This window comes from Heloderma suspectum, chromosome 10 (assembly GCF_057233095.1).
Source record: "Heloderma suspectum isolate Gila_16-S chromosome 10, 16-S_ref, whole genome shotgun sequence".
Taxonomy (NCBI): domain Eukaryota; kingdom Metazoa; phylum Chordata; class Lepidosauria; order Squamata; family Helodermatidae; genus Heloderma; species Heloderma suspectum.
The window spans coordinates 19,122,178-19,144,314 of NC_139467.1; the positions used below are offsets into that span (position 1 = coordinate 19,122,178).

General features: G+C 49.0%; 1 protein-coding gene across 4 annotated transcripts; it reads left to right on the forward strand.

The window, feature by feature from the left end:
• Positions 1 to 206: 206 nt before the first annotated feature.
• Positions 207 to 15,879, forward strand: PSMC4 (proteasome 26S subunit, ATPase 4). 4 transcript variants are annotated; one of them, XR_014785112.1, is made up of 13 exons: positions 207 to 268; positions 1,908 to 2,006; positions 2,562 to 2,748; positions 3,127 to 3,273; positions 5,029 to 5,138; positions 6,833 to 6,926; positions 8,880 to 9,047; positions 9,999 to 10,102; positions 11,127 to 11,182; positions 12,760 to 12,836; positions 13,959 to 14,127; positions 14,421 to 14,476; positions 15,631 to 15,879. XR_014785112.1 is itself a non-coding variant. In XM_084815399.1 (11 exons), the coding sequence occupies exons 1-11, from the start codon at positions 233 to 235 to the stop codon at positions 15,742 to 15,744; spliced, it is 1,257 nt and encodes a 418-aa protein (XP_084671525.1). In that variant the 5' UTR covers positions 207 to 232; the 3' UTR covers positions 15,745 to 15,879. The 4 variants fall into 4 exon arrangements, 2 of the variants coding, with proteins under 2 accessions (XP_084671525.1, XP_084671526.1); XR_014785113.1 differs by lacking the exon at positions 11,127 to 11,182; XM_084815399.1 differs by lacking the exons at positions 9,999 to 10,102; positions 11,127 to 11,182.
• The last annotated feature ends 6,258 nt before the right edge of the window (positions 15,880 to 22,137 follow it).

Sequence of the window (22,137 nt, forward strand, 5' to 3'; positions counted from 1 at the left end):
AATAAAAATATATTGTAATTATATTTCTATAATTAAAAGTATATATCATATTATATATATGGACCACAGTTCCCGGAAGAGTGTGTGTGTGTAGCTAGAGATACAGATCTAACTCGACAGACACACACCACAGAGAGAACGACTACAGCTCCCATAAGCCTCTGCGCCAGTTTCCGGCAACTCCTCCCGGAAGCGCGACGAAAAGCAGCCTGGCCCGGGTTGAGCGGTAAAAATGGAGGAGATCGGGATCCTGGTGGAGAAGGCGCAGGTCCGGGCGACGGAACGCAGGGATCGCGGGCGAGGATCGGCTGAGCGAGGGGCTGCGGCGGCTTGGCAGCAGGGGGACGCGCCCGCTGCCTGTTCCTTCCCGCTCCTGCTGCCCGGGGAGGGAGGCGGCGGCGGCGGCGAAGGCTGAAGGGCTACGGGAAGAGGAGCGGGATGCCGAGTCACTGCTTGCTGGACGGGCCCTGGCGGAGGTGGCGGGGAGGAGGGAGCGGGCCGTGACCGTCAGCTTCTCTTCCCACTGGGCCCTGCTGCTGTGCTCAGCTTTAACGAAGAGTCTTGTGGCACCTGAAAGACGAACACGCTTGTTCTGGCACCGGCTTTCGTGGACTGGTGGCCACTTCATCGGATGCGTGGGGGCTTAACCTCAATTTGGCAGATGTATATACATATGCCGGAGGGAAGGATGTAAACAGGTCAGAGGCATTTCATTTCCCTCTGACCAACACACACGTTGCCCCCTCTCCCCCAGCTATGTATACAAATCTGCCAATTTAAGGTTAAGATTCCATACATCTGAGGAAGACAGTAGTCTGTGAAAGTTTATGCCAGAATAAATGTGTTAGCCTTTCAGGTGCCTCAAGGCTCTTGGTTGTTTTTTGCTGCCACGGGCAAATACAGCTCCCCCTCTGGCATCTGCGCAACTTTGAGCAGATGTTAGTCCGACGTAGAGTTGTGCCGTTGAAACGGATGGGACTTAGGCTAGTCATGACGTCAGTTCCATTTGTGATTAAAGCCCCATTCGTTTCAGTGGGTTTACTCTAACTAGGACTAACATTTGGTACAGCCCATGGTTAGGATTGTTCCTCTTGTTCTGTGAACACAGCCACCCTTCTGGAATTTGTCTTGCTGTCAAATTATAATGTCTGAGGGCGAGTCTGTCTGCCCATCGAGCCAGAGGAGACGGTTTTAAGGCTGGAAATCTTTACATGCGCAGAATTTGGATGATGGTTCCCTTAAAGTCTGTGGAACATAACTTCGGATGAAAGCTGTATAGGATGAAGCTGCAGTGAAACCCGATTCCTTGCCCCTGAACTGTGGTTTCAACCTGCTCCCCTGTTGGCTGCTCTGCCCAGCGGATTCTGCTAGTCCCGATATTGGTTTGAAAGAATTCATACTTCATAGCATCCTGTCCAGTTTTTCTTTCCATTTCTCTGTACAATAAGTTTTGCCAAGAATTTTTGCCCCATCTGATTCTAGAACCCCTCTCCCTACCCTTTTTTTTTTAAAGCCATTGTTCATTTGGGCTTGCTGACCTAACAATGGCCCATTTTGGTTATTTCGGACTTGCTCCAGTTGTTCTCCAATATAATTTTCTCACACTTTGTAGTAAGCTGTGGGTATGAGTGTTAATAGGCTGCAGAACCTCTTTCAAACTGAAGGCTGATTTCCATTTCGGAGAAGCTGGAAAATCACCAAACAATTGGTGGTGGAAGGAAAGGAGGTGGGGCCAGGGAAAGGGGGCGTGGCCTTCTGGGGGCTCCCAGAAGGCCAGATTTGGCCCCTGGACCGAAAGTTCTGCACCTCTGGGCTAGGTCTTCCTCACCAAATAGTTGACATGTGCTGTAGGTCAATCTCTCCCAAACTGATTTTGGTTCTCTTTTCTCTGTATCCCTTAATTCTAGGATGAGCTTCCTGCTCTCTCCATCTCCAGGCCTCAGACTGGCCTCTCCTTTCTAGTTCCTGAGGCTGAGGATGTGGAGGATCTGTATAGTCGTTATAAGGTGAGCCACCTGGTTGTTGTGTTTGGTCCCTATGTGTCTGTAGTGCTGCAGGGAGCTGCTGTGTCTGCCCATGTCTGGCTGTAAATTTGTCATTCTAGAATGGAAGTTCTCAAACTTTTTTTCCTCCATGGATTGCTTGGAAATTGCTGGAGGTCATGGTGGACTGCTTAATGAACGTTCTTGTTCTAAAAATCAAAGCACGTAACTCCAATTTTAATAACGGTAGTGGATGTAATTGAGTTGTTTTCTCTCTGTGTGTGAGCAATTTTAATAATGGTAGTGGATGTAACTGAGTTGTTTTCTCTGTGTGTGTGTGTGAGCAAAGTTTGGTGAGGTGAAGTGTAGGCCTGGGTCTCATTAGTCTGTTTGATAATTTGGCGCTGGTTTGATCATTCCCAGGCTCCCTAGCTATGAGGCATGTCTGCTGTAGTTGTAGTGGGGAGGGCACAGTGGTATAGCTGTGCTAGTCTTTTGCTTGCTGCATCTAATGAGCTGGAATTGTGCTGGGCCAGAAGAAGGAAGTGTAAGGGAGGCCTCCTCTATGTCTGCTTGTAGAAATTGCAGCAAGAGCTGGAGTTCCTGGAGGTCCAAGAAGAGTACATCAAGGATGAGCAGAAGAACCTAAAGAAAGAGTTTCTGCATGCCCAAGAGGAGGTGAAACGCATCCAGAGCATCCCGCTCGTCATCGGCCAGTTCCTGGAGGCGGTGGATCAGAACACGGCCATTGTTGGTTCCACCACAGGTACAGTGCCCTCTCTTCTCCCTGTTACCCCCAGGGGTTGGCTCCAGGTTTGCGGAGATCCCGGTCAGAGTGTGCTTTGAGCTGCATCAGCTCGCTGAGGGCCACCATTTTAATTTCCCACAATGCCCCAGAGTGACACTACGTCAGGGGCATTGTGGGTACTTAAAAAGGTTTCTTGACTCACCTGTTTGCCATGTCGGTCTGGGAGTGGGGGGATAAAGGAGGCCCCAGGGAAGCTGTCAGTAGTGGGCCTGCCAGGGTGCCAAGACCCAAGGATGCCAGGTGTTGGAGCTGCCCCTCCTACCCACCCTTACAATGCAGCATTGGAAACTGTGCTGGCGTCTCTCGCTGAAGGTCTTGTGAATGTCTCCCTCTTAGGCTCCAACTATTACGTTCGTATCTTGAGCACTATCGACCGGGAACTGCTGAAGCCCAACGCCTCCGTGGCTCTGCACAAGCACAGCAATGCCTTGGTGGACGTGTTGCCTCCTGAGGCTGACAGCAGCATCATGATGCTTACTTCAGGTAAGGTGAATATCTCTCGTTGACCTGAGAGGCGACACCAGCTCAGGGGCTGCGCATGGGGCATGTGTATGTTCCAGGTTGCCTTCAGGGGAGTGAGGACAGTTGCATATGGCATACGGTGCTGGAGAGTAAGTTTTGGGCAGCCTGCCCCAACCTGGCCCCTTCCAGAGGGCTGGGACTACAACTCCCATCAACCCTGAGCCCCAGCTGTGCTGGCAGGGGTGATGGGAGCTGTGGTCCGAGCCCTCTGGACGGCCCCAAGTTGGGGCAGGCTGGCTTAGATGGTTCAATGTCTCTGTAGGACGGAAATACGCAGGAGTTGCATCTTGATGAGTGTTTGTGTCATTGGGCTGCAATTCCTTGCTCTTTATTTATTTTGTGTATTTTATTAAAAATATTTTAGGATACCTTTAAGAATAGAACCCTTCAAGTCTGTGTACAACATAAAAACCATACAAAGTTAATACAATAAATCAGTACATACATATTCAAGGAAACATCCATAAAAACAGATTACCAATGTCTTATTGAATCATCTATTGCTTAGCTCATTCAAACGGGTAAGTTCTGCAAACTTTATTTATCTCCGCGCAGTTTGAGTGCAGTATTTCCATTTTTTTCTTCTGAAGTATGGATTCTCTTTCTGTTACAAGGAGGAGATAGAGGATCAGCGATGTATCTGCTCTTCAGAGTTAGCCTTTCTGGCATAGGATGGGATGCTGGGTTGAATGGTGCCAACTGAATGTTATTAAAAATATGTACACTGGCATGCATTTGTTTTGCATCATTATTCTGCTAGGCCTGGGGGACTGTAGCTCTATCTTCTAAGCAGTAGAAGTTCTAAGCGCTTGGCTGATTTTTAAGATTTTGCCACCAATACTTGCATATCTTGTAGCTTGGCTGTAAAACCGTAACACAGGGTGGGGAACATGTGGCCCTCCAGATGTTGTTGGACTGCATTTCCCATCATCCCCCACCATTGGCTATGCTGGCTATGGCTGATGGGAGTTGCAGTCCAACAACTTTTGGAGGGCCACATGTTCTGCACCATTGCCATAAACACTAGGAACCTTTTTCATGTTTTGAATTGGGAGTCAGAAAGAAGTATTGAAAGGTAATGCTTTTGGGATGCGGAATTGTGTCCCAGGCATCTTATTTCACAGCTTGTGTTGCAGTTGTGCACTACACACACCCCAGTCCCGGCGATGGTTAACAGAGGAAGGGTACGTGGGCGCGAATAAGACGTGGATTAGAAGTCTTTAGGGAAGGTCTGTTAATTATGCAAAGTGGGCAACAGATGCTGATAACTCATTTTCAGATGTCTCCTTAACCATGAGAACTAGAAACTTTGTATCTTAAATGTTTTTAATGAAAAAAGTGCCAAACAAACAGAAGTCCAAATTCTGTTCCACGTATCAGATTCCACCTGGACAGCAGCTCAGTGGCAGAACACATGCTTTGCATGCAGAAAGTCCCAGGTTGAATCCCTGGCATCTCCGGGTAGGGCTTCCTGCCCAAAACCCTGGAGCGCTGCTGCTGGTCAGCGTCGACAATACTGGGCTAGATGGACCAGCGGTCTGATTCCATAGAAGCCAGCTTCTTACGTTCCTATCTTATAAGATGGTCCCGGTGGTTCTTATACTTGTGGGCATCTCTGGATGGCTAACGAGAGTTGACATTTTGGAGGTAAGGCTTGCTTAGCACTGTTTTGGGCGGGGTCGCGCTCAACGTCCTCCCTCTTTCTCCTCTGGACAGATCAGAAACCAGATGTGATGTATGCTGACATTGGAGGGATGGATATTCAGAAGCAGGAAGTGAGGGAGGCGGTGGAGCTGCCCCTCACCCACTTTGAACTCTACAAACAGGTATTGGACCTGACTCACTCAGCTGAAAGACGGCTAACAGGACAGAGATGTGTGCACAAAATAGCCACTTGCTTGTTCTTGTATCCCACTTCTCCTTTAGAAAGGTTGCGGTGGCTCAAGTGGACTCTTGCTGCATGCTGACTTCGGCTAAGATTTGTTTGTTCAGGCCAGGAAGGGGGCTTGGGCACAGGATCACGGAGAGAATGTTGCCCGCCATGCTGTGTTCCTTTTACAAGGAAGAAAGCATTGGTTGTTGTTGCTGGGAGTATTTTTATCCCACTGCTCAGCCAAAATGGCTCCTGGAGCACCGTACATGCTGTCAGTAAAACAAGACAGTCCCTACCCATAGGCTTTGACTCTGAGAAGATACGACAGACAAGGAAAAAGGGATGGGGAGGGAAGAGGGAAAAAAAGTTACATAGCCTTTCAGCAGGGCTGCTGGAATGCCCCTGCTTTCCCACTCATCTCCCTATGTGCAGCCTGTTCGAATGGCTGCTGGTGGTGACAGCTAGGGAAACAGGAGCCTTCATGAATGGTGGTCTTTCAGCTGGGCTGGTGGAATGGTCCCGCTTTTCCGCATCTCCGTCCAGTGCATGCTTTCTTCTTCCCCTAAACTGAGTTGATTAGCATTCATGTGATGGGAAAACGTGGCAAAAGAAGCTTCCAGCATTGCACAGGTTGGTAGCTCTCAGTGTGATCAGCTGTCACTCCTGTGTCCCTATGTTCCGCTTTTAAATCTTGAAGCGGTTTCCTGTATATGGTTGCTAAGTCTTGAGTACGAAATACCCATGCATCTGGTCAACTGAGAAAGGCATGCATGGTTTGAGTTTGTGTCATCTTCAAATCCTCCAAAGCAGAGTGATCATCCTCCGGTCATTTCTTCTGCGGGTACCTTGAAATGGGCATGCACCAAGCTCTACTTGTGGGTGCCCTTCATGGTGCTTGAGCCAGCCCGGGCCCTAATCTCCTGCATTGTGCGCCTTCTGTGTTGATGAAGCTAAGCAGGTTTAGGAACGGTCAGTGTCTTGATGGGATACTGCCTGGGAACCCACCTAAATGGGACAGCCACAGCAGCAGCATCTAAGGCAGAGGTGGGTAGAAGGTAGATCTCCAGATGGTTTGGACTTCAGCTCCCAGCATTCCTGACCACTGGCCATGCTGGCAGAGGTTTGTGGGAGTTGAAGTCCAATACATCTGGAGATCTACCTTCTGTCCACCCCTGATCTAAGGCAAGGGATGAGTTCCATGTGGCCCTCCAGATGTTGTCATGCTTCAGCTCGCCTCATCCCTCACGATTGGCTGTGCTGACTAGGGCTGATGAAAGTTGTCGTCCAACGTTTGGAAGGCCATATGTTCCCCATCCCTGATCCAAGTCCTTTTCCTCACCCCACCCCACCCCCGAGATGACACCATTGCCTTAAATTTTTCACTTCTTGTTGGATGCCTTGGAGGCCCGCTGTCAGGCAGAAAGGCGGGATATAAATCACCTGTGTCCCCTTGCGTGCCATCACAAAACGTATCAATGACACAAATGGATCGCTGCATCGCTATTTTGCCTTCAAGTATCGGTACCTTTGCATCGGCCCTTCGAGTTGCAGGGTCTGTCCGAGACGTCGCACCACTCCCTGGGAGGGGGAGCGTGTGGTGCGAGATGCAAGGACAGCCCACGAAATGTCTTCTTGTGGCTCTTTCAGATTGGCATTGACCCTCCGCGAGGTGTGCTGATGTATGGCCCCCCGGGTTGCGGAAAGACCATGCTGGCCAAAGCAGTGGCCCATCACACCACAGGTGAGTGGCGGGGCCGAGGGGGCAGCATCAGTTCTGTTGTCACGGACAGATTACGACTTGGCCAGGTTTCATCTTCCCCCTCCTCTCTTGGTTCTTTTAGTGCCTTGTGGCTGCTTTATTGTACACATAGCAATCAAACTGTGTTTAAGAATTAAGAGTGCAATCCTAGGCATGTTCAGACAAAAAGAATCCTACAACTCCCAACTGCTCGGAGTTGTAGGACTTTTCTCTGTCTAAACATGCCTAGGATTGCACCCTAAGTTGCTGTTTTAACTTGCATTACTAGCTACCTCGAACTCACTGAGAAAAGCGGGGTATAAATGTGTTAAATAAGATACAAACAGAAGGGCTACCCATGGCAGACCCAAGAGGAGCAGCTGAAAGGCTAAGAGGTGGGTCATGGGATGTGCATAGTCTCACACCCATGTGCGGACTGCATTTGTGTCTAGAGGTGTATTATAGTGCTGACCTATTTCCAGTGCTTGAGCCAAGTGTCTATGCAAGGGCTACAGATCAGTTTCCCCAGGATGACGATGTACCTTACCCTAAAAAAAAAAAAAGAGTTCTGTGCCCAGAAAAAAATCCTGCACCTTGTATAAACTATACAAATTTGCATAATTTGTCCATTTTTTGCTACTTCCCATACTACAATGCAACCTTCCCATCCTCCAGATATTTTGGACTTCAGTTCCCATCAGCCCCAGCAAGCTGATGTTTACATTTTATTACATTTATATCCTGCCGTTCTTCCTCCTGCAAGGAATCCATGGTGGCTTCCGTGGCCCTCCTCTTCGATTTTTCCTCACAACAACCCTGTGAGGTAGGTTAGGCTGAGAGTCAGTGACTGGCCCAGAGTCACCCAGTGAGCTGCATGGCTGAGTGGGGAGTAGAACCCGGGTGTCTTGAGCCCCAGGCCAACACCCTAACCGCTACACCACATTGGCTTTCAATTGTCAAGAATGCTGGGAGTTGTAGTCCAAAATGTCTCGAGGGCACCACCATGTTGGGGAAGACTGCCACGCAAGGCAGCAAAGCCCCTCCTGTGACCATTGGAGATCTTGTCCAGCTGCCTTTCTGGCGTCTGAGATCTTAGCAAGGTGTACTGGCACATAGATGCAACTCAGATCCTGGAGGCCTGATCTCGTCTGATGTTGGAAGCTAAGCAGGTTCAGCCCTGGTTAGTACTTGGATGGGAGACTGCCTGGGAATCAGGCTTCCTGCGCTGAGCAGCGGTTGGACTCGATGGTCTTGTAGGCCCCTTCCAGTTCAACCATGTCTGTGCAACCGTAAGGGTTAGAAACGTGCTCTCTTTTCTTTCTTTGTTAATTAAACGGAAGACGAAACTGCTGTAAGGACTGTACAGTGTAGCTGGTTTCCTGGCTTTGGTGCAGTCTTTCTCCCCATTCTGAAAGGCTAAAATGCCTCTCCTAAGGCTTCGTTAAAAGCAGAAAGAGCTTTAAGCTTCAATAGGCTGGTATTATTAATATTTTTGGTCTCCCCCCCCTTCCCCTTTATCTCTGCCCACCACTGGAATGCGGCCCCCGATAGCTTCTCCGAAACTGAGCTCAGCTCTGGGGCTAAAAGAGGTTCCCCACCCCTGCTCCTCATGCGCCCCTGTGTCTTTGAGTTGGCAGCTGAGGGGCCAGAAAGTAGCACTCAGTGGGCTGGATTTGTCCTTCGGCTGCTAGTCTCTGATCCCTGATGTGAGGCCGCGGTTCCGCGCAGGGGAGACTTGTTCTGTTTGCTTTGATGGCGGGGACAGTACCTGAAACGTAAGCCAAAAGCACGTTTGCAGCTTCCCCTGCTGTGGAGACAAACGGAGGCAGCCGTTGCTCACCCCGGCCTCTGTAAGAGCGTCGAGGCCTCTGGATCGGGGGCGGATTATGAGTCGAACGATCCACTTCTCTGTGGAGGTCCTCGGGAGCTGGGCTGTGATGCTGCCTTTCCATCTAGCCGCCTTCATCCGAGTGGTAGGATCTGAGTTCGTGCAGAAGTACCTGGGTGAGGGGCCGCGCATGGTGCGAGACGTCTTCCGCCTGGCCAAAGAGAACGCCCCGGCCATCATCTTCATTGACGAGATCGACGCCATCGCCACCAAGCGCTTCGATGCCCAGACTGGCGGTGAGTTGGTGACGAGGGTGGGCGGTCGGGGAGGGGGCCTGGGTCTCCTGGGCAACCGTGACAGTTTGGGCAGAGGGTGGAGGAAAGGACAGTTGCAGAGAAGGGATGTCCGGCGGTTGTGCTGCTGCAAAGCTAGACGCTGCGCATCAAAGGCAGGATCCCTAGAGGCCCGTGGGTTCGTTGCCTAAAACAGATGTGACGTGGGATGTATGGTGGTGTGGAAAAGTTCTGCGTGGAGGAGGGTGCTTAACCCCTTCACTTGACATGGCTTCCTCCCCTCTCTGGCAAGGTTTCTTCTCAGCTGGCCGCCTTTCCAGGGGCGATAGTGGTCTGATGCCAGCCCGCTGTTGGGTTTAGACTTGCTCTTTATTGTTCGTTTGTTTGTTTGTTTATGACATTCCCATTTTTTAAGAAATAATTTCTTCCGCATGTTCAAGGCACCCAGGGCCGTTTGCCGTTTTAAAATACTGAAATGAACCAAAAAAAATGTTACCAAACCCACCCGCCACCCGCCCCCTCAGAATAACCCCCTCCGAATATAGTTCTCTCAGACCGATTGAAGGTCGAACCCTTCAGGAGGTGATGGGATGAGCGCCCCGTTTTTTCTTGAACTTGTGATATTGTGTTTTAAAATCTTTGTGTATGTTGTACGTTGAGCTCCTTGTGGGTTTTTTTACTCCAAAAGGCGGCCTAAAAATATTTAAATAAATTGGTCTAATGAGAAGAAAAGAAAAACAGCCAGTGAGGAGAGTTTGCAGGGAGAAAGCAAGTGAAGAAAGGGCTATGTCCCCACTCCCCAGTCAGCTGTTTCTCCCCCCCACACACACACACACATGCACACCCCCACGTTAAGCAGTAAAGAAGGGTTTGGGACTTTTGCATTTGCCGGCTAACCTAGTTTTTGCCGAAGTTATGCGGGAGGGCGGCTGCAATTCCTGCTTATTCCTCCAGGTGCCGTCCTTTCCCTGGTTTGTCACAATGGGCTGGAACCCAGAGTTCTTTGTCTGTTGGATGCAGGTTGGCCTATGAGAGCCAAAGGAGGAACCTTGGCCCAGGTGAGCTTAGCACTTCTGCTGGGTATTTCAGAGGGACGGGCCCTGTGCATTCGACACCTCAGACCATCCGCATTCTTCAGCCTGAGCGAACTGGGCACGTTTTGTGTGAATGCTTTATTTTGTGCAGTTCTGTTCAGAGAGGCGAAGGTTTCGAATCTGGATTCAACCAGCAAGGGATAAGACATCAAGCGGGCATGGAAGAAAGGTGTTTCCAGTTTTGCCTCTGCTGGGTGTTTTCAAACGATAGTTCCAGTATTTGGGAAGCCTCTGGTGGCCAGTTAACGACCTGTAGCTGATGAATACACTTCAGACCAAGCAAAAACTTTTAAGTACACATTTGAGCTGGAATAATACAGTCTCACACCTGTTCATTACTCAAATAACCCTGTAGTTTGATAGGGCTTTAACTCAGCATCTTCTCCTTGGATGCCATCCAGGTCATCTTGACAACTATTTTTTATGCCAGTTACCCAGAATTCATTGTGAGTCTGCTTGTGCCTTTGTGTATCTTCCCTTTAATACAATTACTCCTTTTTACTTATTACTAGAGTGGCTGGGTGACCAGTCAGATGGGCGATTAATAAATTTAATAAATAAATAAATAAATTTCCATTTTCAAATTCTTAATTATTTATCATTAACATTTGGCGTTTGCATTTCATAATAAGACATTCTATATTATTTTAATAGAGGTAGGTTAGCATTTTTTTCAGTAGCTCTCCCAGCAAGTTCAATAAAGCACAATCAGCTATTCCCTAAAAAAATCCAGGACAAAGGATGGGGTGGTGGTAGTGGTGGTGGTAGGCGGTGAAGGGTGTGTTAGAAGCTGGGATTAGCTGCTAGTTGTAGGAAATGGTATATATAGGGAAAAGCTACTAAATAAATACTATGATTTTATTAGTTCTTTATATGCCGCCTTTCAAAATAGGAATCCTACCAAGGTACACGTAACATAAAAATAATGACATCATAATGAACAATATTAACAATAAATAAATAATAAATGTTAGGAGTCTTTCCACAGGGCAGTTGGTGGAAGATGTCCTGGAGATGGGGCAAGTCCAACTGGAGCAGGAGCAGGCATGTGGTGTTATCCTCATATACTTCCCTTGCTCTCCTGGAATCTTTCCCACAGGACAGTTGATGTTCCTGATAGACCACACACAAAAAAAAACCCCTTAGGAAAAAACGCAGGGGGGAACTGGTGTTCCTGCCTATTACCAGTGAGAATACCTCTTCTACAAGGCCTTTCCCACAACAGACAGCATCTTCCCCCACACACAGTAACACTGCCACCAGGACATTTACCTCAGGTCCAACCCTTTACTCTATCCTCGAGCTGTGAGGGCACCCTGGCTTTATTCTTTAATTATTCCCTTTGTTCTCTTAACCCTTACATAGCCAAGAGCAGAAGGTGTAGGATTTTAGATAACAAAGAAATCTTTATTAATTATAACATTAAGATGTTCAACAGTAAATCAGTAGCCTTTAATGTTTCTATCTGTGTATGTCCTCTCAGATGCGTAAATCCTACTCCCTCTCTCCCCAGATTTTCTTCAATTTAACTCTTCACAGACCCAACACAAATCCCATCTCTCTCAAACCCTACCTCTCTCTTCCTCTGATCCATTCCCTGACAAGCCCTATCAAACCCTATCTGTCTCACACAAGCACAGTACCCATCTTATATATCACACACTTCACACACCCCTTCACTCACTCAGCCAGTCATCTCCCATATGCGAATACACCATTCTTCCCGTCACTCATTCCACTCTCACTCTAGATATGCTCACCATAAAACATATAGAGTCGTAACATGAATACGCGTCTATACCTACAGTTCATGATATGTGTACATGGGTGGCTTAGTGGTTAAGACGCTGAACTGCAGACTGGAAGGTCGGCAGGTCAGCAGTTCGAGACCCGAGTGCTGCGTGACGGAGTGAGCTCCCGCCTTCAGTCCCAGCTTCTGCCAACCTAGCAGTTCGAAAGCAAGAAATTGCAAGTAGATAAATAGGTACCGCCTTGGCGGGAAAGGTAACAGCGTTCCGTGCACCTCGGTGTTCAGTCATGCCGGCCACATGGCCACGGAAGCGTCTTCGGACAGCGCTGGCTCTTCGGCTTAGAAACGGGGATGAGCACCGCACCCTAGAGTCGGACACGACTGATTGGGGACACCTTTACCTTTTTCTTTTTTTTTTTAAACGTCACAGGAACCCCCAAAGCAGCCCACAGCATGCTCAGTGGACACAGAACATTATTGGGAGGGGGGGGGGATCAAACCCCAATGGGTGGAGTGGAATAGAGTCTCCTGGGAAAGGGAAAGGTTTTCTGACTGGAACCCTGACCAGGAGCGCTCCATATGGCAACATTTTGTTGCACACCCGTCCCCCACTTGCATCCCTCTAATTTCCCCCCAAATCCTTTCCAGGCACAGCTAAGAGTGTTGCAGTCTTACCTCTGTAATTATCGGGGGGCGGGGGGCAGGGCTGCATCAATGAAACACTGAGGTCTCAGGATGCAACTTTCGCAGCAGACAGTGACTTCAGATATCCCTGAAGATGTGTGGAAGGTGTGCGCAAGCCCTGGAGGAAGGCAGGGGCTGGCTGTCTCCTTGCGGCAGCCAGCTGACAGTTTTGTCGGTCTCTCCACAGCGGACAGGGAAGTTCAACGCATTCTCCTGGAGCTACTCAACCAGATGGATGGCTTTGACCAGAATGTTAATGTCAAGGTGCGTTAGGGACTCTGGGGAGGAAAGGGCACAGCGCAGGGTTGGACAGCCTGGGGAGTCGATTCCCTCGCATAGCACTACGTCTGGACTTCAAGGCATTTCTGCTGAGAAGTAACGCTACAGGTTCTTTGGTGGAGGGAAGCTGACAAACAAACATGAAGTCCTTGGGGCCTGCACGCTTTCTAATTACAGCTTGGTCATGCCCTGATTTAGTTGGCCTTTATTTAGTCAGTCATGCATAGATATAGCTGGCCTTGATTTTTTTCCTATGGGGGATCAAGAGGACTAGCCTGTTTGTTTTTCAAAGTACCAGCTGTGTGGTGAGGCACTGCATAGAACATCGAGCTGACTGCTCTGTTCTACACAGCAGCCCAGGGTCTCAAAGAAGCATGTTTCCCATACAACCCAGCTCCTTTGCCATGCTCTGTCACAGGGATGTCGAACCTCTTTCAGCCTGAGGGCCAGGTTCCATTTTGGAGATGCTCTCGTGGGCCGCATTCAAGCATGGGCGGGGTCGAAGGCAAAAGGGGCGGGGCCCAAAATACCCGCCTTAAAGCGCTTACTGCAGGAACGAAGCCTTAGGGGAGGGATTCCAACCTTTTAGAATGGGGGGAAAACTTCAAAAGCTGGGAAGCCACCAAATGAGTGGGCGTTGAGGGGAAAGGGGGCGGGTCCAGCGGAAGGGGGCATGACTATGTGGGGAACTGAGGTTCAATACACTGTCTTAGAACTTTAATAACATTTTCTTTACTAGTGAAATTATGGGCACTCCTTTTTCATCAGACAGGTCTTTAAAGTATGTTTGGGCCGCTGAGGTTCCATGTAACGTCGCCTTGCCGGCCACCAGTTAGCCCTCCCTGACAGGGGCACCCTTGTTCACAGGAGCCTGCAAGACACGTCCAGCTGGGCCAAAAGGGGGTCCAACGAGTGCTGGATTTTCCCCACTGGCTTGTCAAGCTTGAAATCTCAGTTCACCTCAGTCGACCATGGATTGGGTCTGCCCTCCAGTGCCCAGGTCTACTGGAGGGGGGCCGGCCATGGGGCGAAGACTCCGCACACATTGTGTTCGCTTATTGGGCACTGCCATTCTGGCGACCTTGTTCGTATTTCTCCCCAACCCAGGTGATAATGGCCACCAACCGAGCAGACACCCTTGACCCTGCTCTGCTCCGGCCGGGCCGCCTGGATCGTAAAATTGAGTTTCCTCTGCCGGACCGACGCCAGAAACGGTTAATCTTCTCCACCATCACCAGCAAGATGAACCTGTCGGAGGAGGTGGATCTGGAGGACTGTATCCTTCCTGACGGCTCAGTGCTGGGGATTCGAGGCGGGGCGGCCGGCAGAGACTGAGCATCTCTGTTGGGCCACAGCTCCCATCATACACACGCGTGCACGCACACGCTTCTCTAGGCGTGCTTCAGTGGTCGGTTCTCAGCCTCCGCGCTTCCTCAGAGGCTTTGCTGGTTTGAACAGGAAGGACAGAACAGCTCTGAAGGGGGGTTTCCTGGTGGTGCAGGTCAACCTGCCCCCCATTCTGGCGTGAGGCCCGTTCTCTCCACCTTCTTCCTTCACTCCTCCTTCCAGATGTAGCCCGGCCGGATAAGATCTCGGGAGCCGACATCAACTCCATTTGCCAGGAGGTCAGTGGCATGTGCCTTGGCAGCCCGATTGCTTTCCTAGGAAGTTAACTTGAAAGCAGATGGCCACCAATAGGACATCCGTAGACCCGCTAAGTAGTCTTGGCCCCACCCCAACTCCTTTGTAATCTGGTAGCCTTGACAGTTGGGGTAACGGAAAGAAACCTTAAGGGAGGGGAAGGCAGTGGGTGGCTGGGCTGTGGATCATGTCTCCTCTGGCCTCTTGGATGCAAGAGCTAATGGAAGTAAGTCACGAAGAGCCTAAGTTATGAGCGAGAAGGCTTTGGGTTTAGATTTCACCTCTGTCACAGACTCTGTAGATGAACTTGGGCATGTCACTTGCTCTCAGCCGTCCTCAGTTTGGTCATATACAAGCATACGAAGCTGCCTTCTACCGAGTTGGACCTTTGGTCCATCTAGCCCAAAGTTTTGTCTACTCTAACTGACCGGTGGCTTTCCAAGTTCTCGGCAGAGATTTTTCCCTATCATTTCCTGCAGGGATGGGGAATGTTTGGCCTTCCATCGGCCATGTTGGCTGGGTATGATGAGAGTTGGAAGTCCAGCAACATCTGAGGGCGGTGCAGGTTCCTGCCCTGTGTCCTTCCCTAGCAGGGCTTGGAAACCTGTGGCCCTCCAGATGTTTTGGCCTACAACCCTACACCTCCCATTGGCCCCAACCAGCACAGCCGATGGTGCGGCACGACGGGAGTTGTAGGCCAAAAACATCTTGGGGGGGCGCAAGTCGCCCTCCCCTGTTCCGTAAGGATACTGAGATGATGTATGCCAGCTTTCCCCAACCTGGTGTCCTCCAGATGTGTTGGATGGCAATTCCCATAATTCCTAGCCAGCATGGCCATAGGAATTATGGAAATTGCTGTCCAACACCTCTGGGGGGCACCAAGCTGGGGAAGGCCAATGTATGCAAACACTTGTAAGTGCTATATCAACTGCTCAGGGAGCTTTGGCTATTGGGCAGCATAGAAATGTAATAAATTAATTATTGATATGCAGGACTTTCCATCTCTCTCTGTGTTCTGTACAAATACTCACAAAATAATAATTCAGGAATCTCCAAGAGAAGCTTGTTTTCCACCTTTCTGGCCAATGCCCTCAGTTCCCCCCATTTTTCAGCCCTCCCTTTTTGTCCCTCTTCCTAGGCGGGGATGCTAGCCGTGCGGGAGAACCGCTACATTGTCCTGGCCAAAGACTTTGAGAAGGCCTACAAGACTGTCATCAAGAAGGACGAGCAGGAGCACGAGTTCTACAAATGAAGCTGGGGAAAGCGTGGCGGAGACTGGGCCGGTGGTCTCGGTCTATACGTGGGGTGGGCGGGGGGAGGATGCGTTTTTCTGTGTGTCTGATGCTGGCAGGTAAGATTTATCCTGCCAATAAATAATTCCCGAGGATTCTCGCTGCTCTGTTCTTCAGTGGGGTAATTGCTGAGCCTCCCATTATTCCTAGCCTGGATGTTCGTGGCCCACTGCTGTGCAGCTCTTGTTTCTAGGTCTGACGGGGAGCTAGCTTCAAAATGGCTTCACTTTCAACAGAAGGGGTTGGGAAGCTCTGCCCCCCCCTCCCGATATCATTCCACTGCATCTCCCATCATCCCTGACCATTGGCCATGCTGGCTGGAGCAGATGGAGTCCAAGAACAGTGGGGGCAGCCACAGCTTTCCCACTGCTGTCCAACACATTTTCTCTGGTCATGTACAACAACTTGTGGCTCTCCAGATGTTTTGGCCTACAATTCCAATCAGCCCCAGCATGGCCCAATGGTGATGGGAGTTGTTGATCAGCAACACCTGGAGGGCCACAGGTCCCTCACCCCTGTTCTACGGTGACAAAAGGAAGTGTGCTGAGAGTGGAGTCCAGCTCAATGGCAGAGGATGTGGCTTGGCTGCATGAAGTCCTAGGTTCAAAAAAAACAATCAAGGTGCAGGTGATGGGAAAGGCTTTTGCCTGAGATCCTGGAGATCCACTACCAGTCAGAACAGGTGATAACCGGGCAAGATGGACAAATTGACTTGTTTTGAAGCTAGGAATTGAGAATTGGTGACAAGGGGGCAGTTGCTTATAGCATAACAGGGCTGGACAGGCTCTAGCCTTCCAGATATTTTGGCCTACATCTCCCATCAGCCCTAACCAGCACTGCCACTGGTGAGGCATGATGGGAGTTGTGACCTTCCTGAAGTTTTGGCCTACAAGATGCCCACCCCTGAAGTAGAAAGTGACATCTGGCCTGAAAAGCTGTTGCAGTTAATTGCTCAGAGTTCCTGAAGACTTTGTCAGAGAAAGGAGGATTGCAGCTTGCAAATAAATGGGTGCCTACACTCTTCTGGAAGGATGTTCGGAAGACTTGGGGCTACCACCGAACAGGGCCTGCTCCTCACAGCTTGCGTTCTAATCTCTCAGGGCTGGGGCAGTAGATTTTGAGCGGGGCTGTACTAGAATGTCTTAATAGGTGAGAGGATTGTACATAAAGAGGTGATCTCTGAGATAACCAAGTGTAGGCCAGCTGGCTGGGGATGGTAGGAGTTGCAGTCTAACCCATTTGGAGGGCATCAATGCGGGGAGGCTGCCCTAATCCAATTCTAGTGGTTTCCAGCCCTGCCTAACCTAAGGAGCATAGATAGCCTTGCTGTGAGATGTGGAGTAGCCTTTCCTACACTTTTAAAACTTTTTCTTTAAAAAGGAAAGCATTTAATAAGCTGGTATAGGTGAGGCATGGCCCTTGGACATCATCTTTAACAAAAAGAGCTTCCTCACGCTGAGCAAGCCTGAGAGCCCGTTCCATGAAGGCTGGACTATTTTTTGCTCAGAGCCACTGTGGTACATTTAACAGGCGCAGGCTGAAGCTACGTCTTGAAGAGTTGGTGACACCTTGTGGCTGAAGATGGTACTTACAGCGATGCCTTTTATTTTTCTTGGAGCTTTTTATTGCAATACACTGGTCATACCGGAAGAGCGACCCTCCTTCTCTTCCTCCGCCCCCACCTACTGCAACAATGGTTGGTTGTATTCTGTTTTTGAATTACCTAACTTCAGCTAACAAAATACCAGACCCCTATCCAGTAAAGATTCGACTACACATATGGGTGTCCATTCCCCCACACACACCCACTAGTACACACCTTATACACACCTTATTTTCACTATCATAATGGTCCAGAACAGAAAAAGAAGGTCCCTACATGTGATAGCAGTTTCGCAAAGGAGGCATGTAGCCAGAGGTAGTTCAAAGACACAATTCTCTCTCTCTCCCCCGGCCCCCACTTATACTTGCAGTTTTCTTTTGTATAGAGGTTTTCCCCTTAATTATTTCCAAGCTGAATGCTTTCCTGCTGTTCTACATAAGCATTCCTGCCTGCAAGGATGGGGGTTATGGCCCTACAGGTGTTGATTTATTTACAAGTTTTGTATACTGCTCTACATCCAGCTGGACTCCTAAGTGGTAAACAATAGAAAACCATCAAAACACAGAACTGAAATATTTAAAATTGGGTTGTAGCAATAACACTGTGCTTGGTTAATTAGGGAAGGCTTATGCATGGTGTGGAGAATGTGGACAGGGAGACATTTTTCTCCCTCTCAAAATACTAGGAGCTGGGGTCAACCTATGAAGCTGATTGGTGGGAGATTCAAGACAAGTAAAAGGGAAGTCCTTCACACAGCACAGAGTTAAACTATTTGCTACCACAGGATGTAGTGATGGCTACCAATTTGGATGGCTTTAAAAGGGGGTTGGACAAATTCCTGGAGGAAAAGGCTCTCAGTGGCTACTAGTCTTGATGGCTATGTGCTACCTGCAGTGCCAGAGGCAGTGAGCCTCTGTACACCAGTTGCTGGGGAACGTGGGTGGGAAGGTGCTGTTGCGCTCATGCCCTGCTTGCGGGTTCCTGGTTGACAGCTGGTTGGTCACTGTGTGAACAGAATGCTGGACTAGATGGACCCTTGGTCTGGTGCAGCATGGCTCTTATGTTCTCGTTTAAATAAATGTTGGTGGACTGCAACTCCCATCAGCCCTATCCAGCAAAGCCAATGGTGAGGGATGCTGGGAATTGTAGTCCAACAACATCTGGAGGGCCACATGTTCCTCATTCCCCAACCCAAGCAAAACTACTCCCTTCTCTACAACACTGACCTACCTATTACAGAACTTTAAAAAACACATATTTGAAGGGTATGAGTCTTTCTCATTGGAACACACTCCTATTGGTTTTTCCAAGAAGGTGGGGAATGGTGTGTCTCCCATATGAAGTGCTCCCACAGCTTCAAGGGATCAAACTACAATGCTGAGTAACACACACACAAAAGCTAAGGTAGCCTACTTTGCCATAAGAAACATCCCAAAATCCATATTGGTGTAGTGCCTTTATTAGGTCATCCAAAAGATGACAACAAATGTACAGGCTTTGGAGATCTCCAGATCTCTTCAACGGGAAATGTGTTACAGGAAGCAGGCTTAGCAGCTGGGGAGGGGAGGGAAAAAACGGACTTGATGGCAAAGTCACAGTGTCTGTGTGTTCAGAGTTCCAAGCTGAGGTGGGGAAGGAGACATTCAGGTCTGCAGGTCATGTGATGGTTACAGGTTGGGTCTGGAGCTGTTCCGAGGGTTGCTGGGCGCAGGAAAGAGGAAAGCGATGGATCCCTCCCCTCCCTGATTTTGAAAACAAAAACCAGCTACAACTTAGCTGTTCATGCTAAGTAAAGCTCAGAGGTACAGCCAAGGCCAGCATCAAGGGCAGGCATGCTTGGGCACCTGCTGAGAGCCCACCTGACAACCCCCTGCACTTGCTCCTTCTCTTCACTTTTGCAAGCTGCTTGTTCATTTGCCATTTATTCTGGCCCAGACAAGGGTGGTGGTGAGATGGAGGAGCAGTCGGTTCCATTGCGTACTTTCCTGGCATCGAGGATGTCTTGCCCAAGGACACTCAGAAGCCTGGAGCCGGCATTGGGTAAGAACATAAGAGCCCTGATGGATCAGACCAAGGGTCCATCTAGTCCAGCATTCTGTTCACACAGTGGCCAGCCAGCTGTCAACTAGGAACCCACAAGCAGAGCATGAGCACAACAGCACCTTCCCACCCATGTTCCCCAGCAACTGGTGTACATAGGCTCACTGCCTCTGGTACTGCAGGTAGCACATAGCCATCAGGACTAGTGGCCATTGATAGCCTTTTCCTCCAAGAATTTGTCCAATCACCTTTTAAAGCCATCCAAATTGGTGGCCATCACTACATCTTGTGGTAGCAAATTCCATAGTTTAACTATGCACTGTGTGAAGAAGTCCTTCCCTTTATCTGACCTGAATCTCCCACCAATCAGCTTCATGGGGTGACCCCACTGGGTTCTAGTATTGTGAGATGGGGAGAAAAATGTCTCCCTATCCACTTTCTCCACACCATGCATAATTTTGTACAGCTCTATCATGTCTCCCCTTACTCGCCCTTTTTCTAAACTAAACCGTCCCAAATACGGTCATCTTTCCTCATAGGGGAGTTGCTCCAGCCCCTTGATCATAAGAACATAAGAAGAGCCATGCTGGATCAGACCAAGGGTCCATCTAGGCCAGCATTCTGTTCACACAGAGGCCAGTGAGCAGGAACCCACGAGCAGGACACAAGTGCAGAAGCACCCATTTTAGTTGTCCTTTTAGGGTACAGTCCCAATCTGACCCATCAGCATCTGAACCCTCAGGACCAAGCTAGATGTGATATAGGAAATATATCCCCTCTGCCCCTCTCTCATTTATGTGTACTGTAAATTTCCTTCTCCCTGGTGCAAATAGCTCCAGGGGATCATTTTAATGATGAAAACGGCACACTCGCACCTCTTTCCCACTGTCAAATACTGGAGGATTCTTCAGTGGGGTGTGGCTGCAGCTGTTGGCATGATGCCAGCATGACATGTCACCAGTACAGTATCAACATCTGATAAGCTTTGAGGCAAATCTCAACCTATGTTTGCTTTGGGTTTATTGGATTGCAAAGCAAACATGGCTTCTTGTGCACGTTCTTATGGGACAGAAGGAAGCACGTGCCCAAGAGGAACATAGCCAAGATCTTCCTGCCACCCTTAAAAGTTCAACCCTTTTCCCCAAGCTTTTAGGGATCCACTCCAGCTGTCCCGTTATTTAGATCTCAATACAACGAGGATGTTCACAGCCCATGGGATGCAAGTGTCATTTGGTGGCAAAGTGGTTGATATGTTCCCATTGCAGTGGGCACTGGCAGGCAGAGCTATCATGGCTCCTCTGGCTGCCTATTGGCTTAGCAGCTGTGATGTCACAGAGGTGCAAAGTCACCATGGGCTAGGCAGCTTATACTAAAAGGGGAACCTGAGAATCAGAATGCTAAGCTTCATGGGCAACATCTACTGCCATAAATTAATCGATAGGCAGTAACATGTAAAGCCTGGGAACTGGTGGACATTTTCCATCATTGTCCCTATGTCCCCCTCCCCCTCAACCTTCATCAGTCACCACTGCATTTAATTTTTTTAAAATCTAACTTTATTTATTCACTTTGTACCCTGCCTTTCCACCAAGAAAATGGCACTCAAGGTAGCTAACAATCAGAAACTTTAAAAAGAGAAAGAGAGATAACAATTTGGTTAAAAATAACAACAATCATTCATTAAAAATACAGACAAACACATTACCGCAGGGGCTGGCAACCCGGCATCCACGGGACCCCCAAATGCACTGGCCAAAAGCCCTGTAATTATTACAGAATAAAAACAGCACCCAACCCAACAGACCAGCTTACATGCCAAAGTCCTGCTTGAACAGAAAGGTTGTTGCCTTCTGGTGGAAGGATGGCAGAGAGGGAGCCCTCCTAACCAATCTCAGCCAGGAGGAGCAGCCACCAAGGAGACCCTCTCTTGCATCATCACCAAATAGCCAGCGTGGTGTAGTGGTTTGAGTGTTGGATTGGGAGCTGGGAGATCCAGTTTCTGGTCCCCACTCAGTCGTGAAGCTCACTGGGTGACTTTGGGCCTGTCACAGACTCTCAGCCCAACCCACCTCACAGGGTTGTTGTGAGGATAAAATGGAGACGAGGAGGATTATGTACGCCGCCTTGGGTTTCTTGCAAGAGGAAAAAAGATGGGATATAAATGCAATAAATAAAATAATAATTTTTTAAAATGCCTCTGAGAGCAGCAGCAGGAGCGAGAAAAAGGCCTCCCCTGAAGATCTTAAAACTGGGCAAGCTTTTATGGGAGAAAGCAGTAATTATCTTTCAGGTAATCTAGTCCCAAGCTATATAGTCATAACCAGCACTTTAAATTGTGCCTGGAAAGGAAACCAACCAGTATGAAGATGTAGTGCCTATTTCGTTTCCCATTTCCTACCCATCACTTTTTCCTTGTGTATTGTATCTATTAGATTGTAAGCCAGTGGGCAGGGGCTGTGTTGTTTTTAATCTTTGTACCACACCTAGAAATCCTTAGGTGCAATAGTGATGAATCATCGTCGTCAGTATTAATAAACCTTCAAGTATTGCCTACACACCGCACATTTTGAATGATACCAAGGAGTTACAAAACTGAGTAGTAATTAGAGCCTGTCAATGGAAAGCTGGAGAGATATACTTGCTGTTTATGATACTGAATCGGCATCTATGGACATTGTTTGGGTAGAGTCCCAACTGGGATAATTGCCAC